Raw genomic sequence first — 23,544 nt, 5'->3', positions numbered from 1 at the left:
GCTCTCAAGGTAAGCATCTATCTCAGACTCCCCCGCCACTAGTGAACTCTCATATAACACCTCATAGTATTTCAGGAATCGAGCCATAATCTTGTGCTGAGTGTATATTGCACTACCATCTTGTGCCTTCAACGCCATAATCGGTACACCTCTTGACCTAGGATCAGCCAACCATGCCAGCAAGGTTCCTGCCTTGTCACTCTCGGCATGAGCCTTCGTAATATATGTATTATAGTCTAAGCTTCGTAGTCTTTCTATCTCCCCAGCCACTGCCTCCATTGCCTCCAGTACCTCATCCTGCACCTCTGGATGTTCTGGTCTAGCTTGTTCAGCTGCCCTCAGCCTGCGCTCTGCTTTGTACACATCCCGTAATAACACCCTCCGTACCCCTACGTGTTTGCTAATACAGATCCCCCTTACCACCACTTTAAAGGCATCCCATTCCACTCCTCTAGTGGAAGCCGTTCCTTCATTTTCATTAAAGTAGTGCTCTATCCCTTCCCCAACCTCCCTTCGGAAAATCGGGTCATCTAGCGTCTCGGGCCTCAATCTCCAAGTGGGAATATCGGATTTTACTGTCATCCATTGCATGGTAATTAGCAATGGGTTGTGGTCTGATAGTGTCCTAGTCAAATATTCAGAGGGAACTATGGTAGGTGCTATCGATGTAGAGCATAGAACTGCATCTAGTCTAACGTTTAGTTTGTGTAACGCTGAGAAGAAGGAATAATCCCTATCTTGTGGGTGGTGATTGCGCCATATGTCTACCAGGTTCCATCTATTTTACCAATCCAGTCTATATTTGGCCAATCTCCGAACGGGGGAATCTACTAACAAAGGGTGTGACCTGTCCAGAGATATATCTAGTATGGAGTTGAAATCCCCTCCCAACACCACTGGGCCTGCTAAATAATGTGCTAACGCTCCCGACATGCGGTCGAGAAAGCGCGCTTAGTCCAAGTTCGGTGCATATATACTGCACAGCGCTATATCCCTACCATGTAGCTGCCCCTCCAGCGCTACAAATCTACCTTCAGGATCTATTATCTGTTTTGTGGCCTGGAAAGGGACCCCCGCTCTCACCTAAACCAACGCCCCTCGTGCAAATGCTGAGTATGATGTGCTAAAAACCTGGCCTCTCCATCTGCATTGCAATGCCTGGCCTTCTGCATGCCTGGCCTTCTGCTTTTGTGAGGTGAGTTTCCTGTAACAGTGCTATATGTACTCCCCTCCTGACTAGATATGCATGGATCTTGTGGCGCCTCGTCATAGTGTGCAGACCCCTTACATTCCAAGTGATACAACGCAATTCAGGTAACGTCCCCATTGCAGCAGAACAAGATCCACCCTCCTCCCCGCCCATGCACATACATCCCAGTGGTCCCTACTTCCCAACCATAACCCCAACATCCCCGCCCCCCCTCCCCTCCAAGGACAGGTCCTAGAACAAAACCGCCAGTCCCCATCCAAACCATAGCAACTGTTGGAAGGGGGCGACCTCAGGGGTCAAGATTGCTCTCCTAACCACCCGAGACCCTCCTCTCCCACAATTCCTGCCGAGTCTTATCGAGGGGGGTCCCCACCGGGGAGGACTGATCGTACACACTGTCGGCACACCACACTTACGAACGGACACCACACCGTGGATCTTTATCAAGTATGAACTTTATCAAAGGTAAAAAGGTAGCAATATACAGCGATCGAGGGATCGTGAAAGTCTCGTAACACAAGGGAACGGGGAAGCGGGACAGTCTCAAGGGCCGGCCAGTACGTAGCGTACCCTGCGCACAGTTCTCAATCCTCGAACTGGGGGGTACGGAGGCTGGCGATGGTACTTGCTGTCCTACTCGCTTCGGTTCGAGGTAGTCGTGATGGTAGCGTCGATGGTCCAGCCGGACCAGAGGGCTCCTCAAGCCGCGACGAGGTCAGCAGGGCTCGATCCGGAGTGCACCGCAGTGCTCGTAGTTCAGGAGGAGCCGCGACAGCGTCAGCAGGGCTCAGGATGGTAGCAAGAGTCTTTTGTTCTCAAGAGTGGGCCGCGACGAGGTCAGCAGGGCTCCGATGGTTCAAGTCTTTCTCTTCGAGGAAGAGCCGCGACAGTGTCAGCAGGGCTCGTGGTTCCAGTCTTTTCTCTTCGAGAGGGAGCCGTGACCGCGTCAGCAGGGCTCGGTGGTTCAGTTCCGTAGCTTCGAGGAAGAGCCGCAACAGCGTCAGCAGGGCTCGGTGGGTCAGAGTCTGTTCTCCTCAAGGTCAGCCCCTTGATGTCCGGACCCTCATAGGCAGGGGGCCGGTGGTCCGAGGGCCAGGGGGCCGATTGTCTGGGTGGCTGGTTCTTTGATGCTTTGGACCGTGCGTCCAGGGATTCCCAGACGCCCATCAAGGTTTGGAGCCAGCTCGCTAGGAGGCCAAAGGTGTGATTGAAACCAGTCCCCAGGGATAGTTCAGAGGTGTGGGGGGAACCAGTTTCTCGGGAGGAGGCCGGAGGTGTGAATGAAGTCTTGGTTTCGGTTACTTGGTGGGTCCTTCACCCCCCGGGCGGGTCCGGGCGCGCCGGACGCGCACGCCTGTCAGCAGCCAGGGTCGGCCAAGAGCTGCTGAAAGGGAAGAAGGCGGCCGGCCGACCGGTGTGGCCAAACATGGAGTCTGATGGTCACCATCTTGGGTGATTTTAATTTTCACCTTGATGAGACTAACTCAAAGGACACTATTGCCCTTGTTGAAACGCTAGAAGCCTGTGACCTCGTCCAGCTTGTAAAAAGTTCTACTCACAAGGCAGGACATATTCTCGACGGTCTCTTTTCTAACGATGACAGGCTTTCTACCGGCTCTCCGCTACAGGTGGTCTGGTCTGATCATTTTGCCGTGCCATTTGAACTATGCATTCCTGTCCCCTGTCTTACTAATCGGGAAACCTCTCCCTTCACCCTTAGGAGAAATCTAAGAAATATCTCTGATGAGGCCCTTGCCCCTTTGGTCTCCACTCCTGATTCTTTAGCCGTAAACGACGCAGCAGAGGCTGCCCAAATCCTGACTGACTCCATTTTCAACGCAGTGGAACAACTTGCTCCCTCATCCTTGCGCTATGTAGCGCGTCGTAAACCTACGGCACCGTGGTTTTCCGATCAGCTGAGGCTTCTGAGACAAGGTTGTATGAGCAACGAGAGAAAATGGAGGAAATCTTGGGACCTAAATGACAGAGAGGTTCATAAATCTTCTCTGCGGGCCTACAAACAGCAAGTGATAATTGAGAAGCAGGAATATTTTTCCAATCTGACCAGCTCTCTCTCCCCTTCTAGGGAGCTCTTTAAAATCGCCGACTCTCTATGCTCCCTGCAACTCCCTGACCCTGTAGTCAGCTCTCAACAACTTTGCAATGATATTTCTGATTTCTTTCATAGCAAAATCCATGACATACATGTCTCTCTTGAAGCCCACTGTCGTGCTCTTGATCAAAAAATTCGACCTGACATTTCTAGTCTTGATTCACTAGGCAAAGATCCTTCTTGCCTACTCACGACATTTCCATCATTGTCCCTTGAATCATTGAACCTACTATTGGACAGGACCAAATCTGCTTCTCCCCTTGATCCGATACCGCTTAAAAAACTGAAAGAATGCAGAAAGTGCCTCCTTCCTCCCATGCTTCAGGTTCTGAACCAGGCCATTTCTCAAGGATCTTTCCCCCCTATATGGAAGAAAGCAATTGTTAAACCTCTTCTCAAGAAACCATCCCTAGATCCGGCCTTGCTGAAAAATTTCAGGCCAATCTCCCTCCTTCCAGCGCCCGCGAAGATGCTTGAGGCACATTTGAACTTCCACCTGTCCTCCTTCCTTGACTCCTCTGAATACCTGGATAACACACAACACGGTTTTAGAAAACACCACAGCCCAGAGTCCGCCCTTACCTGTGTGGTCGATAACATCCGACGCAAGGTGGACTCTGGCCAAACTACTGTTCTGGTTCTGTTAGACCTCACGGCCGCATTCGACACCCTATCCCCCGCCATTCTTACATCTCGGCTGAGGGAAGCTGGTGTCACAGGACCGGCCCTGAGCCTCTTAAACTCCTTTTTGACCGAAAGGGAACAGAGAGTTATGCTTGGGAACCACCTCTCCCCTGCCAAGTCATTGCAGTGTGGGGTGCCACAAGGGTCGGCCTTGAGTCCGACCCTGTTTAACATCTATGTGGCCTCCCTTGCAAGACTGGTTAAATCTCAGGGGATGGAGGTGGTATCCTACGCAGATGATACCCAGATCATGGTATCACTAGCTCACACCTCTGTTAGCACATCTGCCGCTAGTTTCAGGGTATGTATGCAGTATGTGGCAGACTGGATGACTATAAACTCCCTCAAACTAAACGGTGAAAAAACGGAGGTGTTGATCTTTGGGAAGGACCAAAATCTGTGGTCGAGCGAGTGGTGGCCTTCTTCTCTTGGCATCTGCCCCACTCCCTCCCCATCCGCCAGAAATCTTGGAGTACTATTTGACGCCTCGCTCTCTATGTCCCTGCAAGTCAACAGGACCGTGGCCACCTGCTGGGGTGTGATCAGGACACTCAATAAAATCCGTGGGTACCTATCCCCCCAGGCGCGTAAACAGGTTGCAGTCGCCCTGGTTGGCTCAAGGTTGGATTACTGCAACTCCCTGTACATGGAAGCCAATAAAGGCCTGATACATCGTCTGCAGATTCTCCAGAACGCTGCAGCACGCTTTGTTTTGGATCTCCCGAAAGCATCTTCTGCCACCTCAGCCAGGAAGGAGCCTCACTGGCTCCCGGTGCAGCACAGAATTGCCTTTAAAATTCTCTGTCTGACCCACAGAGCATTGAAGGATGGTCCTGCTAGTGCTATCGGATCTCTTCTTATGCGTTACGTCCCCACAAGAAACCTCCGCTCTGCGGGACTTTGTCAACTGGTTGTTCCACGTTTCAAACTTGCCAGATGGGGCGCCAGAGCTTTTTCCGTGGTTGCTCCGCAGCTGTGGAACTCCATTCCCACAGAAATAAAAACTCTCCCGACCATCGAGTCTTTCAAAAAGGCTCTCAAAACCTACTTCTTTAAGAGGGCCTACCTATGAGTAAATAGGACTTTGTAGGTTGCTAGCTTCTGCATTTGATTTAGGCGCCTTGACGCCCACTGGGCTAAGTTCGCGCAATTACAAGAACTGTTTTATTCATTCATTCACGTGCACGGGTGCAGGCACGCGGTCTGGAGATCGGCTCAGGTCCGGTGTAGAGGGGTCGTGTACAGTTCTAGGCGGGCTGGGGTCAGGTCCACCAGTAGTTCTTGGGTTGCGGGGATCAGAGAGGACCACGCCACGCGGCCGGGTCCACAGCAACCATCAACACACTACTAAGCCCACCAGTAGCCACTGCGGGCATGCCTTATGGGCTGTTGGGGGTGCTAAGTGCCAACAGGCTTATATCCCCCAGTAAAACACAATACCTCCTCCGAGCGCGCACCTTTCCAGATTCAGCTGATCCCCCACGAATTAGTCAGGGCCTGCTGCACAATTCAACCTCCAGAAGCCCCCCATTGTGGCCAACCAGAACCTGATTCTCTACGTCCACAATTGTGTCCACAAGTTCTCTTTTACCTCCCTTTCATCTAACAACCACCTCCCAATGATCACACCATTACTCATCCAACATTCCATCAGCTGTGGCCGAAGTGACCTGTGGCATATGTAGACTGTCCGTTTCCGATATCTCGGTGTCCGACTGTGCCCATTCTTTTTCTGAGTCTGTTCCCTCTGGTGTTTGGGCCAACTGGTCTCCCACTAGTGCCGACACCGCTTCCAGCACTCCCCGCCGCTCTACCTCAGTTTGTGACAACAATGGTTTCCCTAGCCCCCGTCGTCTGTGTCGAATTCGTTGAGACTTGTGGAGTTGAGATCTCTCGGAAGGTCCTGGGTCTGGCTTCCCATCCGATCTGTCCCGGCTCTGTAGGACTCCAACCCGGTGCCCAGCCTCCGATAATGTTCAGGCTTGCCACCCTCAGTGCCTGCTGCACCACTCAGGGTGCACTTCCTCCTCCGCTGCAGCCCTGGTACTAAAGCCATCATTCTCCAAATGTTATCCCCGGTTGAGGTCACTCCTGCGGTTTGCCCCATCTGCGGCTGTCCACAGAACTGCAGACCAACTTGGTCATACTCAGACACCTCGCCCGGGAGCCCAACGTTCCCTCACTGTGCTCTGCTGTCATCCGATGTATTCCCTCGCTGCCTGGCTCGTGGCCTTGGGGCTCGTAGCATCTCTAGGGCTGTGTTGCTTAAAGGCCTCAAGCAAAGCCCCCACAGCCCTTGTGCCCTCCGTGTCCTGCCCGCCGCGGAGCCCCGTTCCCGCCTCCACCCTCTCGCCGCACCCCACTCACCAGTGCTGGAGCAGATAGCGCCGTCCTTCTGTGCTATAACAGTCAGTTCCACGCTGCTGCGCCGTGTTCCAGCCCTCGGCGCCGTTCCAGGGGGGGCAATGTGTCTCCAGGCCTGAGCCACCAATTTTGCGTCTCCCTCGCTGTTGTTCGGCCTCAGTCCGGGTCTCCGCCGCCGAAAAGGGCGCAACCGTTTTCCGAGCCCTCTCAGGCAGTCCCGATCCGTACCGCTATGCGATTACTGCCTCTCCAGCTCTTCACGCCCACCAGGGTATGTGTCCCACATTGGCGGTGCTGCTCCTCCTTCACTTGGTTTCTGGGTCTAAAGCCACGGAGCCGCCGCCATTTTGTGACCCTCGTCTTCAAAGTTCTGGGTCTAAAAAGTCAGCCAAAACTCTCGGCTGGCGCTAATCAAAGACTCGGGTTCACGCCCACTCAGCTCCACATCGCTTCTGACCCTCTCGGTGCCACCTGGGGGATCGAGGTATCGGCTTATTGCAGGATTACTCCGGGGATTCGCGCGGAGCTCAGCGCTCAGCAGCCTTTCCCATCGGCCTCCAAGCCACGCCACGCCTAATTTTAACTTATATTAAAATTTTATAATTGCTTTTAAATGTACCAATATAGCAATTATATATATATATATATATTTTTTTCTTCCTCTGTGCTTTTCTTCCTCTGTGCTTTGCTGAACGCCGTAGTGCTCCTGATCAACGGTGGGCTGCTAATCCATCACAATATTCCTTCTCCCATACTCCATATAGGAGAGGCGCACCAATGAGGTATTTCATTTACAACAAGACTGCGGAGGCAGCCGAAACATGTCAAGTGGTAGCATCAATAAACACTTGATTATGAAAATACCTCATTGGTAAGGCTCCCTTCTGTAAAATACAAAAGGAATATGGCGATATATATAACTATCAATAACTATATATATATATATATATATATATATATATATATATATATATATATATATATATATATATATATATATATATATATATATATATTAGTTAGGTACACCTAAAAACTAAATATTACCACAAGTAAACGGTAAAAAATTTAAAATATTTACAAATTAATTATACATAAATGTCAACAATATTTAAAAATACATTTTACTAAAAATATATTACAAATTGCATACATTTGTATTATAGAAAATATGAAATTAAATACACATAATAATATTATATATTTAAACAATATTAATTAAAACAATTAACTATATATATAATAAACATACTATTCACACTCCAGTTTCTAGACCAGTAGAGAAAACGTTGGACTCAGGAGGGGTAAAATGTACTATTCCCACTTCAGTCTGTGCAACAGTAGGGAAAGCTTTGGACTCAGGAGGGGCAAAATTTACTATCTCACTGCAGTCAGTGCAACAGTAGGGAAAGCGTTGGACTCAGGAGTTGGGAATTTACTATTCTCACTCCACTCTTTGAAACAATAGGGAAAGAGTTGGACTCAGGAGGGGTAAAACTTACTATTCCCACTCCAGTCTGTGCAACAAAAGGGAAAGCGTTGGACTCAGGAAGGGACAAATGCCCTATTCCCTCTCCGGTCGGTGCAACAGTAGGGAAAGTGTTGGACTCAGGAGAGGTTAAAATGTACTATTCCCATTCCAAAAGGTGCAACAGTAGAGAAAGAGTAGTTCACCTCAAACAAATACCGTACTTTAACAACTCTAATAAATAACAAGAAATCTGAATATGTAAATGTAAAAATGATACATATAAATTTTAACAAAAAATAACTAATTACATAATTATTAAAAAATCAAATAATTATCAATTAAAACAAATAAAATTAATGTATTTAAAATACCACTCTATATTGTCACAATCAGAACAGCCAACAATTAAAATGTAATTCAAATTAAAAAGCGTAACACAATTAACATATTACGTAATAACACAATTATTAATAAATGAATAGCAGATCATTTTTAATGTATTATTACTTAAATAACTTTCCACCCTATACCTTTACAAACTAAAAAACACACACCTAAAATATAACTAAACAAATATGATAATTTCACAAGTTTCACAATAATCAATTAAACAATTTATAACAAAGTAAAAATTAACTATCAATACATTATATCTTAAACTAGTTCCCAACTTGTACACCTAGAAACCCACAACCCACACCCAACATATATCTTGAGAAAAGGCCTCACAATCTCCTTAGTTCTCTCTCTCTTGAAGTCTTTTGTGATCAAGTGCCAGGTCCCAGGGGAGGGATGACCCTCTTTAGCTGCTCTTTCGCAATTCTTTCGCAATTCTTCCAGGCATTTTTGCCCCTAATGTCTTTAAATTGCCACCTAAAGTGGATGCCTTCTCCTCATATATTATTTTGGATATCTTTCTACGAAATTAGCATTCCTTGTGGAATGTGAGGATGGTAAACATACCACACACAAAAATGATAGGTCACTCAGTTTTTTTCCTCCCACACAAGAGGCATTTGTTAAAGTGTAAAAGGCAAAATTTCAGCAAAACTGGAGAAAAAAAACTTACATGAACAGTATAAAGCAGAAAAATGCTTCAAAAAGTGGAGGTGCCAAAGATGTTAAATGAAACAAAAAGAATGGTTCCTTCTCGCACAAACTGGAACAAAGAACTGAACCACTCAGATGGCAGTGCAAGTTTTTATGGGAGAGGTATACTGCTGCTTCCTTAACGGAACCTTGTTTTAGGTTTTATTTTCAGCTGTGTTAGTAGAGCAGCTACATTTCTCATTCATCCTATATACGTTTCTCCCTAGCCTTCTATGCAGCATGGTTAAAGGTGATGCAGCAATGTTGTTGAATCATAAATGGTCTACTTAATTGCATACTTAAACACTAATAACAAAAGACAATCTAGCCTAAAGTAGGTTTTGATTGGAACATCTGCATTTCGAATGATGTAGGGGTTTTAGTTTTTAGAAATAATATTTATATTTGATGAGGGTGTTTCGGGATCCCCACATCCAGGTGGGAATATTCTACCTTTTATGACTATCAAGGAGATCCTGCAATGCTGAACACATTGGCTGTTTACTGACTGCAATTGTGCTCTGTTGGAAAAGGGAGAGCGTTACGTGTGAGGGATAGAGGGTGAAGCAGGCTGCATTACTTGATGAGCTCAAGTCTTTGATGAGCCCATGTTGTGTGTGAAGAGGCATAGTGTGTAAGAGGGGGAACATCACTTACAACGCATTTTTTACAACGCACTACCATTACATCGCAACCATTACAACGCATACCATTACAACGCATTGCGCTGGGGGGCGCTCTAGGATAGGGAATATATTTAATTTACTATCCAACACCTTCCCTGCTATCCACGGGGACTGGAGTTGGAATAGTAAATTAAATAATTCACTATCCAGCGCCTAAAAGCATTATGCGTTGTAATGGACTGCGTGGTAAAAACCGCGTTGTAAAGGCATGCGATGTAAAAGCATGCGTTGTAGTGACACCAATCCGTGTAAGAGTAGTGAAGCACTGTGTGTGTGTGTGTGTGTGTGCGTGTGTGTGTGTGTGTGTGTGTGTGTGTGTGTGTGTGTGTGTGTGTGTGTGTAATGAAGCAGTGTGTGTAATGATGCAGGGTATGAGAGAGCTGGGGCAGGTGATGGTGCATAATGAGCTATGATTTTGATATTAGGAGGGAAAGGACATTGTGACAAGGATGGAGATGTGGTAAGTGGTGTTAGAGACACATGTGGTAGAAAAAGACGGGTGATTGGGAAGGATTTAGGTATTCATGTGTGTGTAGTACGGGGGCGGGTGTATAGTGGGCCATAAGATGTCTCCTGGGTGTGGAATAGCTATTTGACATGGAATCATGAGTTTTTGGATACTGTCTATAAAACATCAGGGTGAGACATATAGATGGTAAATAAACAACTAGAGTAGAGTGGTTGGGGATGGGTAAATACTGGGAATATAGGGAAGGCGAATTAATTGGGTAGGCTAAGTGCTGAGAGGGTATATGTATGACAGGAAGGATGTATGAGAGTAATATTGCAATTGGTGCATGGTGGTGAAGGGTATGTAATGGGGATGACTGTGATGGTGGTTCTGTGCGGGTTGGATCATGGAGAAGGATTTCGAATGAGTCGTGTTATGTTATGTTAATTGTACTTATAAAGCGCACTCTTAGTCTGAGGTGTTCTGGCGCTAAGTACTGATTACCTGGTGAGCAATAGCCGGTTAAAGAGAGAAAAAACATGTTTTCAGATCCTTGCCAAAGGAGGCAAGGTTTGGCGCATTTCTAAGATGGAAGGAAAGTTAATTCTCGGCTTTGGAGGCGCAGTAGAGAAAACTTCTACCTCCCCAATTCATTTTCTTAAAGGTGGAGGTTTGGAATAGTTTAGATCCGGAGGAACGCAGAATTCTACTAGGAACATACCATGTGAGCCTAGATTGAAGAAACTCGGGACCAACCCCATTAACAGCCTTAAAGACAACACATAGTGCCTTAAAGCGCGATCTAAGTGGGATTGGGAGCCAATGCAGTTTCTTGAGTTCTCCTTTAATCAAAACAAACCTAGGGGTTCCCATCAGCATTCTTGCTGCCGCATTCTGAACCAATTGCAGGGGGGAATTGTAGGGGGAATTTGGGGGCATATTAGCAAGAACCTCGTTAAAATTATCAGCGTTTTTTCGTCAAGAAACTGCGGCTAAAACGGCGATAATGGGCTTGCTAATATGCGTTATAGAATTCCAATAGAAGCCCAGGTTAGATGTGCAGGACATCTAACCTGGTTTTCTAGTCAAAGGAATATGCTACTTACCAGTATGCATCTGTTCTTGGCATGTAGGGCTGCTGACATTCATATCTGTGCATAGACGCCGCCTAGTGTTGGGTCCGGATGATTGCACTTTGTTGTCTTGGAAGAGTCTTCGAAGTATCACAAGATAGGTGACTCCTCCCCTGGACTACAGTGCGCATGGGCATCTTCTCCATCCTCAGATTATTTTTCGCCATTGTGGCAGAGATGGAGATAGTAAAGTAAGAGATGGCCATGCCAGAGATAATGCTGCAGCAGCGACAGGCACCGGGGAGGAGGGCAGGCAATATGAATGTCAGCAGCCCTACATGCCAAGAACAGATGCATACTGGTAAGTAGCATATTCCGTTCGAGGCATGTGGGCTGCTGAATTCATATCTGTGCATAGACTGAAAAGCAGTATCTCCTCTAGCGGTGGCTACCTGTGCCAGCTGCAGCAGTTTGAAAAAGAGTTTTGAGGACAGCCTGGCCTACAGCAGCTTGCTGTTTTGCTTGCACGTCTACACAGTAGTGTTTTGTGAAAGTATGTATGGTGGTCCATGTGGCTGCCTTAAGATATATTCAAGAGGAATATTTCCTAGGAAAGCCATGGATGCCCCCATTTTCCTTGTAGAGTGTGCTCTTGGGGGGACGGTTAAAGTGCGTTTTGCCTTTTGATAACATATTTGAATGCATTTAACTATCCATCTGGCTATTCCTGATTTTGCAATAGGATTTCCTTTGTGTTGTGGTGCAAAATCAACAAATAGTTGTTTTGTTTTTCTAAATGATTTAGTTCTGTCCACATAATAAAGTAGAGCTCTTTTTACATCTACTGTGTGCAGGGCTCTCTCAGCTACTGATTGTGGATTTTGAAAGGCAGTTTTACTGATTGATTGATATGGACATTGGATATAACCTTAGGCATGAACCACCGTGTTGGCATGTACCTGCATGAAAGGTTCTTGAATTGTTAGTGCTTGTAATTCGCTCACTCTTCTGAGTGAGGTAATGGCAACCAAGAATGCAACCTTCCACGTTAAGAATTGTAGTTCGCATGAGTGTAGAGGTTCGAAAGGAGGGCCCATAAGTCTGGTAAGCACTATGTTTAGATTCCAGACTGGGGAAGGCGGGTGCCTTGGAGGGATCACCCTTTTTAAACCGTCCATGAAGGCTTTGATTGCTGGTACTCTAAACAGTGAAAGGTGTTGACTGTTTTGAAGGTATGCTGCTATAGCAGCGAGGTGTAGTCGTATAGAAGAGTATGCTAAGTTACATCTTTGTAGATGCAGCAGGTATCATATAATGTTTTGTATGGAAGCGTCTAAAGGGTTGATTTGGTTATTGTTGCAGTAAATAACAAATCTCTTCCATTTAGCTGCATAGCACGCTCATGTGGTTGGTCGTCTTGCCTCCCTAATGATGTTCATGCAATCTGGGGGCAAGTTAAGGTATCCAAACTCTAAGACCTCAGGAGCCAGATCGCTAGGTTCATCTGATTGGGATCTGGGTGTCTGATTTCTCCATGGTTCCTAGTTAGAAGATGGGGTGCAAGGCACAGTCTTTGATGAGGAACTACTGAAAGTTCCAGGAACGTTGTGTACCACGTTTGTCTCGCCCATGTGGGAGCAACTAGGATCAGCGTGAGTGAGTGTTGCCGCAGTTTGCCTGCCACCAGCGGGATCAGCGGTGCTGGGGGAAAAGCGTACGCAAATCTGCCAGACCAGTTCATCCATATCGCATTGCCCTGTGACAACGGATGTGGGAATCTGACAGCAAAGTACTGGCATTTGGAGTTTTCTTTTGTGGCAAACAGGTCTATTTCTGGGTGACCCCACTCTTTGAAGAATGGCTTGAGAACTTGGGGGTGAATCTCCCATTCGTGTAGTTGTTAGCTGTGCCTGCTGAGCAGGCCGGCAATTTGATTGTCCTTCCCTGGAGGGTGTTCTGCTAGGAGAAAAATGTTTCTGGGAATCGCCCACTTTTATATGCTTTGTGCCAGATGGGACAGCTGTGGAGAGTGCTTTCCTCCCTGTTTCTGGATATAGTACATTGCGGTCATGTTGTCCGTCCGGATCAACACCGTCTTGCTGAACAAGTATTTCTGAAATGTTATTAGGGCTAGGAATATCGCTAGCAATTCTAGTTGGTTGATATGCAGCTTTTTCTGTTTGGTTGTCTAGAGCCCTTGTACTGTGTATTGAAGGAGATGGGCTCCCCAGCCTGTCAGTGATGCGTCCGCTGTTAGTACTAGTTGTGGAACCGGCTCTTGGAACAATCGCCCCTTGGAAAGGTTTTCTGGGTTCCACCACTGCAGAGAGTTGCGAGTGCGACTGTCTACCAACACTAGGTCTTTTAGTTGTCCTTGAGCCTGGTTCCATTGCCGTGCTAGGCATTCCTGTAATGGGCGCATTTGAAGTCTGGCATGGGGGACAATGAATATGCAGGAGGCCATCAAGCCTATGAGCTGCATAAAGACTCGAGCTGGTAGAGAGTGTTGTGGCAGGAATTTGCGAATGAGTATCTGCATACTGGCTATCCTTTTGTGATTTTGGATATGCCTTTACCACTGAGATGTTTATAGTGGCTCCCATGTATTGCTATTCGTGGGATGGTTGCAGATGCAATTTTGTGTAGTTGATTGAAAAGCCTAGGCTGTGTAGCAACTGAATTGTTTGAGACGTGTGTGCTGCACACTAATGGTACGATTTTGCTTGTATTAGCCAATCTTCCAGATAAGGGTACACATGGACGTGTTGCCTTCTGAGATGTGCTGCCACTGTCGCTAAGCATTTTGTAAACACTCTTGGAGCCTTGGTAACCCCGAAAGGCAAAACCTTGAATTGGTAGTGTTGACCTTCTATTGTGAATCTGAGGTATTTTCTGTGGGCTGGATGAATGGGTATGTGAAAATACGCATGTTTGAGGTCCAGTGTTGCTAGGAAATCTCCTTGTTGTAGCAACGGGAGCACTTGTTGTAGTGTGATCATATGGAAGTGCTCCGATAGTATATATTGATTTAGGGGTCTGAGGTCCAATATTGGTCTGAGGGAACCGTCCTTCTAGGGAATAAGGAAGTATAGGGAGTATACTCCTGTCCCTTGCTGGTGGAAAGGGACTTGCTCTATGGCCCCCATGTCCAGCATGCATTTCACCTCTTGTTGTAGCAGGGTGATGTGTTCTGTGGAAATAGGACCATGTCTGGGTGGTATGTTTGGGGGTGTAGAAGTCAGTTCTAGGCAATAACTAAACTGGATAATTTCTCTCACCCAAGGGTCCGTGGTAATTGCGTTCCAGACAGGTAGGAACTGTTGGAGTCTGCCTCCGACCGGTGTTAGGTGGTCTGGAGGTAGCGTATTGAAGTCACTGTTTTTTGGGCAGTGGAGGCTCTGGTGTTATTGCCTCCACGTCCCCTTCCCTTATTATTGTTGCCCCTATAACCTACTCTGTTTGTGTTTTTGTTGAAGGAACCTTGTGTGTTACTTTTGTATGAGGCAGATGTTTGCGAGGTATTTCCTTGTGTAGTTGCTCTGTATGAGGAGCGTCGAAAGGAGCCTTTATGTTGCTGAAATTGCAATGCCCCCATTGATTTTGCGGTTTCTGTGTCTTGTTTCATTTGATTCAAAATGGTGTTGACAGCAGGGCCAAATAGAAAATCTGCCTCCGACCGGTGTTAGGTGGTCTGGAGGTAGCGTAATGAAGTCACTGTTTTGTGGCAGTTGAGGCTCTGGTGTTATTGCCTCCACGTCCTCTTCCCTTATTATTGTTGCCCCTATAACCTCCTCTGTTTGTGTTTTTGTTGAAGGAACCTTGTGTGTTACTTTTGTATGAGGCAGATGTTCGCGAGGTATTTCCTTGTGTAGTTGCTCTGTATGATGCCCCCATTGATTTTGCGGTTTATGTGTCTTTTTTCATTTGATTCAAAATGGTGTTGACAGCAGGGCCAAATAGAAAATCTGCCTCCGACCGATGTTAGGTGGTCTGGAGGTAGCGTAATGAAGTCACTGTTTTGTGGCAGTGGAGGCTCTGGTGTTATTGCCTCCACGTCCTCTTCCCTTATTATTGTTGCCCCTATAACCTCCTCTGTTTGTGTTTTTGTTGAAGGAACCTTGTGTGTTACTTTTGTATGAGGCAGATGTTCGCGAGGTATTTCCTTGTGTAGTTGCTCTGTATGAGGAACGTCGAAAGGAGCCTTTATGTTGCTGAAATTACAATGCCTCCATTGATTTTGCGGTTTCTGTGTATTTTTTCATTTTATCCAAAATGGTGTAGACAGCAGGGCCAAATAGAAAATCCTGATTGACAGGTTGGTTAAGAATGGTGGACTGCACCTCATTCTTAAAACCAGAAATACGCAGCCATGCATGTCTGCGTAGTAGGACGCTAGTGTTAATTGACCTAGCTGCGGTGTCTGCTGCGTCAAGCGAGCATTTGATGGAGGCGTTTGTTATGAATTTTCCCTCCTGGATGAGGTCATCAGCTTGTGCTTTAAAAGGCTCAGGTAGGTGTTGCATTAGGCTTTCAAGCTGATCATAGTGTGCCCTGTCGTAATGAGCCAGTAGGGCTTGTGTATTAGCAATTCTCCATGAGTTGGAGGCTTGTGCTGCTACCCTTTTGCCTGATGCCTCCAGTATTTTTGACTCTTTATCGGGGGGAGGTGCTTCCCTTGTTGTTTGGGAGTTGGCCCTTTTACGTGCATTAGCCACTACCAGTGAGTTTAGTGGTAACTGCCCTTTGATGTAAGTAGGGTCTGTAGGAGCTTCCCTATACTTCTTTTCTATTCTGGGATTGATTACCCGTGCCCTGGCTGTATCAGGCGCATGTTTTAGAACTCCCTTTAACATGGGAAGTGTTTTGACATCTTTTTCTGAAGTAGGGAAGGTGTCAAATAAGAAGTCTTCCTCAACAGGGTCATTATGCATGTCTACATTGTGGAATTGTTCTGCCCTGTCTTAATAGTTGATTGAAGACTACGGTGTCATCAGTAGGTGACGGCTTAGTAGGATAAGAGGGTAAATCAGGGATGGGATGGGAGTTGTAAGGGTCTGTTGGCTCCTCCCATGGTTCCTCTTGTGGTTGAGGATCTTGTGGGAAATCATATTGAGGCTGTGGCTCATCCCCCATGTTACCCTCATTGTCCCCGTGGTGAGAAGGAGAATAAGGAGAGTAGGGAACAAAAAGTGTAGTAGGGATTATAGGCTGAAAAGGAATGAAGGGTCTAGAGGGAGAAGTCCCAAAGTCCTTTTTCTTCAATGGAATAGGGGAATGAGAGCCAGAGTCCAAAGGCCTCTTTTTTCTATGCAGGATGGTAACTTTACCAGTCACTGGATTAATATATATCTTTGCTTGGTCGTCTGATAGATCTGGGTGGAAGAGTTCTTCCTCTACAGTCCTGGGTTGAGTGTTAGACTTCTTTGGGTCGGTAACACCTGGTTTTTGGACGACTTTTGGTGTTTTATTGGATTTTTTCGGCTCGGGCCTATTTTCGGGTCGACAAGTGTCTTTGGGTCGACCGGAACTTTCGGTTTGACAAGTTTTTTGTGCTCCGTAGGCTTTTTTGGATGAGTGTCCTTTTCCGAGTCGATGTTCTTTTTTGGATCGACTGGTGTCTTTTGAGCAGTTATCTTTGGGTCGACAGGTTTTTCCGGGCTTCGGTACGGCACCCTTTGCCGGGTCGACGGATTTCGGAACAATAGGCTTGTTTGGGTCGGCGACCTTCTTTGGTTCAGCGCCCTTAGGCTGCGTGCCTTTGTTCGGTTCGACTACCTTTTTGGGGTCGACAGTTTTCGGCTGAGCTGCCATTTTGGGGTCGACAGTCTTCTTTGGCTCAACGCTCTTTGGCTGTACGGCCTTTTTCGAATCAACGCCCTTCGGGTCGACGACCTTCTTTGGCTCTGGAACCTTCTTCGGGACGATGGTACTAGGCCCTGGGGTCTCTGAAGGTTTCGGTTTCGGTTTCGATTTCGGAGCCGAGCCGGATGGCGGGACTGGCAAAACTTTTTTATGATCTTGGCTAAGGCCTTTTGGTGATGCCTCGACCGGAGCCTTTGGTAACGGGCTAATTGGTGTTCAGGGGCAGGGTACTCACGATTTTCCCCGGTGGGATCTCGTCATTGGAGTCCGAGTAGTCCTCGACGGTGACGATTTCTAGGTCCGAGTCTGGAGCTTCCGGTAGATCCTGGTCATCATCGAAGACGTTGTCCGGTTCCGGTGCCTGTCGCTGCATTTCTTGCCTAGCGGCCAGTCGGTTTCTTATAGTTTTCTTCGATCGAAACTGGGAGCAGGCTGGGCAGGTTTCTTCCCTGTGGTCTGGGGAAAGGTACTTGTTGCATACTGAGTGTTTGTCAGTATGTGGGAACTTGGAGTGGCATTGTGGGCACCTTTTAAATGAGCTTCTTTCCATCGACGGTCGGCTCACGTGACGTCGAAAAGGCCCAACGGCCCGCGTCGACGACCGATTCGAGATGGAAGGCTGGATCGATTAGAGAGGTACCGAACGAGAACAATACCATCGAAGTCGAAGGCCTTTTGGCCTTTAGAAAAGTTTTGTTTTCGATTCCGAAGTTGGAGTATAGGAGTTAGCATTCGGACCCAATGGCGGGAAAAAACAATCTGAGGATGTAGAAGATGCCCATGCGCACTGTAGTCCAGGTGAGGAGTCATCTATCTCGTGATACTTCGAAGACTCTTCCAAGACAACAAAGTGCAATCATCCGGACCCAACACTAGGCGGCTATCTATGCGCAGATATGAATTCAGCAGCCCACATGCCTCGAACTTCTATAATGCATATTAGCAAGCCCATTATTGCCGTTTTAGCGGCAGTTTCCTGCCGCTAAAACGGTGATAATTTTAACAAGGTTCTTGCTAATATGCCCCGTAGTGTGATGAGGAGTGTGAGTGATGGGAATGTGCGTGTGAGGCCAACACAATGATGATGATGGGAGGAACATGTGCTGAGCGTGAGATTTACCACTAACAACAGCAATGGAGATGGGTTTGTTATGGAAAAGGTGTGTAATAGTGGGGTAATAGTTGAGTGGGGTCGATCATGGACCAGAGTTTGATTTGAGTTATGATAACTGATACAAATGGAGTATGTTAGGAGTGAGTTTGTGAGGTTAATTAGAGTGCAGAGTCTTAAAATTAACACTCTCCCGACAATCAATGAATATAAAAGTGTATCATTCCGGGATGGGATCCAAGTTATTGTTTTAGGTTTCTTAATTACATTTTGCTGTGTGTTACGAAAAAAATGACATCCTACAGCCTTTCCTTTCGCACTTCATGCATCCCAGCAAAAGTGTTGCATAAGTCGCTATATTTTTCTTTCTCTGACTGCAAAATCAGAGAATTTTGTAAACACCAGCCTTCTTGTTAAAAAAATAAGCAGTAGAAACCCAATTTCCCCACATTATCATTTGTGTTCAATATAGTTTTATCAGTAATTTAATGGTCATTTCAACAGAAACTATGCTGTCTGTAAATGACAATACGCAACCACACAATGCTCTATTTACATGAAAAAAATCACCTGCCTCATGTCCATTATAGCCAGGTAGGTTGCAAAGTTGGTTGTACTAAATACTGGGTTGTGAGTATAAAAAGGTTTTGAAGCACCGGGTTAGACTAAGTGATGGGATGGGAGTATGATTGTGAGAGTTTATGAAGGGGGGTAATGTGTTAGAATGGGATAAGAGGGTACTGAATGGATGATGGTAAATGTTATGTGGTTGGATGGGTGATATGTGGATGGGTCTGTGATGGAAATTAGTGTGTAATACTGCATGGGGAAGAAAAAGAGATGGGAAAGGAAGTGTGATGGGCAGAATATGTATTAGGAGTGGGTAGGTGTGGGTAACGTGTGTGGTGATAGGTGGGACATGGCTGATGGGGAGAGTGGTGTGATAGTATCTGGGTAGGGGTCTATCCTGTGCAGGGCTCGCCATGGGTTATTGGAATTGATGAGAAGGGTTTTTGATGGGGAGGTGTGTGATAGCGCTGCTTATATCATGGTAATGTGCATGACATGGATGGGTCTGAGTGTGTGACAGTGGGGTTCTATCATGGGACACAGTTTGCATTGGAGAACAGGATGGGTAAGTGTAGGGGAAGGGACTGCGATAGGAGCATGTCTGATGGGGAAGGAGTCTGTGTTTGGAAGGGTATACAAGGTGAACGGTGGAGACACTAAGGGTACGTTACAGGTTGGAATAGGGACAGATGCACGACACAGCAGGGTGAAATGGGAGTGGAGCAATAGGCAATGTTTTAATGTCAAGAGAATTTTGAGAGTAGATGCAAGTGATGACCATGAAGAAAAGGCTATAATGAGGGGCTTGTGATAAGAAAGGAAAGAGTGGTGCAATGGTCAGTGCGGAGTATCAGAGACACACTTACCCTGCTGAGTGGCAGCTTGACGATATGAGATCTGTTACTGGAGATTATCCTGTGAATAGAAACATAAATGTGGTCAAAATGGGAACTGAGCGATTTCGGAGTTTACACAACATGACCAGATCTCCATAGTGGACTCCTCATTGACTCACTCTAGGTCCCCCATTTCAAGTTGGCCAGTAATTGGAGATGGAGATATGTGCTGGGGTTACTGATTCCCAGCCAGATGCCCATTACAGCCTATTCTGAGTTTCCAGGCTCAGAATGTGGATTAATAGGTGGGACCGAGAATTAAAGAGCCCAATTACGTATGCATGTGGTTCCCTCTTTTAGGCTTGTTCCCACAGTAAAACTCAGAATCTGGCAGAGAGGTACTTTCTTAAGGGGGACCCAAAATGAGGGTCTACCAAGGGTGTGGGAAGATGGAACAGGGGTTGGGATCAAACAACAAAACATTCCAAGAATGTCTCCGAATGAGTAGAGTCTTCACTCAATTTTCTGCAGGGCAGCAAAACAGTTTGCAGCTAGATTAAAATTTAAATCAACCAGATGCTAAGGGTTAAACAAGCACTGACATAGCCAGTAGGTTTCACCTCTGCAGCCCTACTGACTATGACATTGCTTTTTTTGCCCATGCCTTTCAACATTGGCAAACAAATAGTTCCCTCCGAAGCCAATTAAGGGGGGTTTGGTGGAATGAGTGGGGACAGCTGCAAGTGAGGGGAAGCAACGCAGGACCTTGATGGGTATGGAGTTAAAACATTTTTTAAAACATTCGAAAAAAAGCAACAAACTAGTCCAGCACAGGGAGGGGCAGCAATAAACACATCATGGAGGGGCGCGGGACAGAGAGCAATTTGAGAAGCAACAGATGAGATGGGAGGGTAAAGGAGGAACAACAAGGAGAGTGCAGGTGAATTTCAGTGGGAAAGTGGCACACAAAAGAGAAAGAAAGAAAACACACGCACAGTGCTGAAAGAAAAAGAAACAAAGTAGTATGAATGTAAGAACTGGAAAGATACATGTCATCCAATCAAAAGGATAGTAAAGAAGCTATGCTCTAGAAAGGGACAAACGAAAGCAGGAGGAAAGCCATTGAGCAAGTAGCACTCAAAAGCAACTGATAGGAAAGCCAACCAATGGTAAGCAATGTGCTGGCCCAAAGTTTACTGTACGTTTTAGTATGTTCCACAATAGATCTTTTCTACGAGACCCAACACACTTCTGAGAATGTGTCAATGAATTACAAAGCCAGGACAATTTTCCGATAATATTAATCATCATCACAAGAAATCCAAACGGTTTAAAAGCAACAGTTAAAATTAGAAACCTCTGTTCTACTAAAATAGTTCAGTGCTTTCGACAGGCCCTGAACGCCGGCATTCAAACAACACGAAGCCATCACATAAAATTACGTCTTCCTTCAGAACAAAGTAAAGGTTCTGGTGAAAACGTCTGCTTTCAGCTGAGATAAGAGTTACAAGCTTTATGGCATTCGTGGTCAAATGCGCCTGTAAAAACCGATAGATATGTTTCTGGAAAATAGCTCAGGATTGAAGTAAAATATATAGAAATCAGGCCTGATTATCAGCTCCACCTGTGATTACTCTTTCCTTATGGGCCTCCAGTGGATAACTCATGATCTCTTGGTTGACCTGCTATCTTGAGTATCAGTAATACCAATCCCAGTATTACAAATAACCCTCGTACTGGTAATATTAGGTCTAGTATAATCACCCTGAGTTAAAGAACAACTTGTAATGGAGGCCTTGGAGGTCTTAGAGGTATTAGAGAAATAACTTCTTTAGTCATGAGCTTGAAAGGTTTATACCTCAATCGTGCACAACCGGGTTCAGATCCTAAAACAGTGTAAGGCGCTTACCTGAGGAAACAGTTATGTCATACCTTTCAGATGTTGCTTGATGACCTGGTAAGCGGGGAAGGATTCCCCTAGTCTAGTCTATTATGCCCTCACAGCTGCCAAATAGTACTTGTAGGTGTCACCTGCATATCTAATTCACAAAGATGTCCACAGAGGTGCAAGGTATTGCTCAGTGAGCATGTTCACATTATTTAGCAAACTCCAAGTACCTGCTCCTGAGCTGTACTCTTAAGCAGGACTTCTAGATAGCCACCAGGATGTCCAGTTTCTCTGAAGAGATGACAGGAGGGCAAAGGATAGCTTCTCAGGAACAAGTTGAATGATAGTAAGAGGTGGCCAGAATCATTTATAGGCAGAAAGCTTCTTTGCCTAGAGGAGAACAGGGTGCACCCTCTGAAAACAGTGCAGGTGGTTTGAGAAATAGGCTTCTCAAATTAAAGTCGAGCACAAAAATGAAGGTAGCAGTGTGACGAGCACACAGAAACGTCTATCTCCAGCTATGAATTATGCCGTCCACAAGGGACTCAGGACCACTGACAATGCAGGAGGTGTACCTCTCACACCTGAGGTTCCAGTAAGCCATGAAATTGTTACCATGTGCCCATTTCTTGTGGTAATTGATTTAAAGACTATTCTATAAATATCCCATTCACATTGGAAATATAACTGTAGCTCCGCCTGTCCACCCATCCTTGTAACATGGAAAAGAAGCAGGACATGTCCAGGGTGCTGTCCTCTCCCACATTTCTACTGCTATACTCCAGAGATGTGTATAGTGAGAACTCCTTTGCTTTTACATTTTGAAGAGGGCAGAGGTGCTTGTCATGTGGAGCACTGTGTTCCTGGACCTGATGATCCCTGGAACTTTAGTGCCAGAAAACACACTTTAGTGCCAGAAAACACACTTTCAATTTGAGCAACTTGATGTGGAGAGATGAATGGGATCTGTCCTAGTAAACGCTGAATAAGAGATACTCACAGTTCGTAACTTCCTATCATACTTTGATGAGTCAGTGGGGAAGCCATAATGGCACTCCATCAAAAGGTTGAGGGCATGAGCCTACATCCTATGGTGGGCTCAAATTCTTCATGTCTATCAAGCAACTGATCCGAGTTATTTGCCAGGTGGAACTGTAAGGAGTGCATGTGGAGCTTGACTTTGGCTACCACCATGATGGACAATGATGTAAGATGCCTGAAGTCCCACAGCCACTGTAGCCTCCAAGATGACACACCACTGACTGGCAGCCAGTTTTCTCTGCATGAGGAAGTCATTTACAGATTCAGATTCCAGAGTAACCCCAATCAGCTGACTCTGCCTGGAGGGTAATTAGAAGCATTGACTTGAATAGACAATAGTTTAAGTATGGGTAGCAGTGGGAATTGGTGAAAAGCTTAGAAGCTATGTTTCAGCTGAAAGTCAGGATTCTGTACTGAGGACAGTGGATCCCAGCAATTTTTGGATGCACATCAGGCCCACTGAACATTATCATTCATTGTCCTTGACAAATACAAGGACCTATCCCAAAGTTAGCAACTTCAAGCTTTGCAATTGGGTTAGTGTGGCAGAGGAAGAGATTATAAAGATATAGAGTGGTGTGCTTTTATGACTTGCTGTCGAATAAAGCTTTGAAATTTGAATTTGAGTGATGTGAATTCCTCTACTCTTCTTCCTGAAACCAGAGTACTGGGAGTAATATACTTCTCCCTTTTTGAATGACAAATATCTATATTGTTCCTAAATGTAGGAGGCTCCCAACCCCCTTGGCATACTAACTGATGCACAAAGTGTTGGGATGGATGTGAATGGGAAGATGTAGATCAGGTGTCTCTAGCCATTCGCTCATGAGATGCCAGCAGCTCACAGACATCTTCAGAGTAGCTCACAGCTTTCAGTTCCTTTTTTTTAAATAAGCACAGGGTCACATTTTCCTTTAAAAGTTAAGGGAAGAATTTTACAAGTATTTGCAGCGTAACCACACTCTCACTGTGCACATCCCGCCGGCCACCTCCCTTCCGGAATTCAGTCCCCTAGAGGCCCAGGTCATGATGGGGAATTTAGGCAGAGGAGGGGTGTCACGGATCTATCGGTCCCTTGTGAATAATCGCCCTGCG

General features: G+C 46.1%; 1 protein-coding gene across 4 annotated transcripts in view; it reads right to left on the bottom strand.

The window, feature by feature from the left end:
- PARP6 (poly(ADP-ribose) polymerase family member 6) overlaps positions 1–23,544 on the bottom strand; it is a 332,536-nt gene that overhangs the window by 104,121 nt on the left and 204,871 nt on the right. For all 4 annotated transcript variants that reach the window (XM_086959240.1, XM_086959241.1, XM_086959238.1 and 1 more), the window contains exon 16: positions 19,551–19,599. In XM_086959240.1, the coding sequence (XP_086815366.1) occupies positions 19,551–19,599 (49 nt within the window). The remainder of the gene's footprint in view (positions 1–19,550; positions 19,600–23,544) is intronic.

The sequence above is a fragment of the Lissotriton vulgaris genome, chromosome 2_2 (assembly GCF_964263255.1).
Source record: "Lissotriton vulgaris chromosome 2_2, aLisVul1.2, whole genome shotgun sequence".
Classification (NCBI taxonomy): domain Eukaryota; kingdom Metazoa; phylum Chordata; class Amphibia; order Caudata; family Salamandridae; genus Lissotriton; species Lissotriton vulgaris.
Note: the sequence above shows the minus strand (reverse complement) of the source record. Positions and strands in the feature narration are given on the sequence as shown.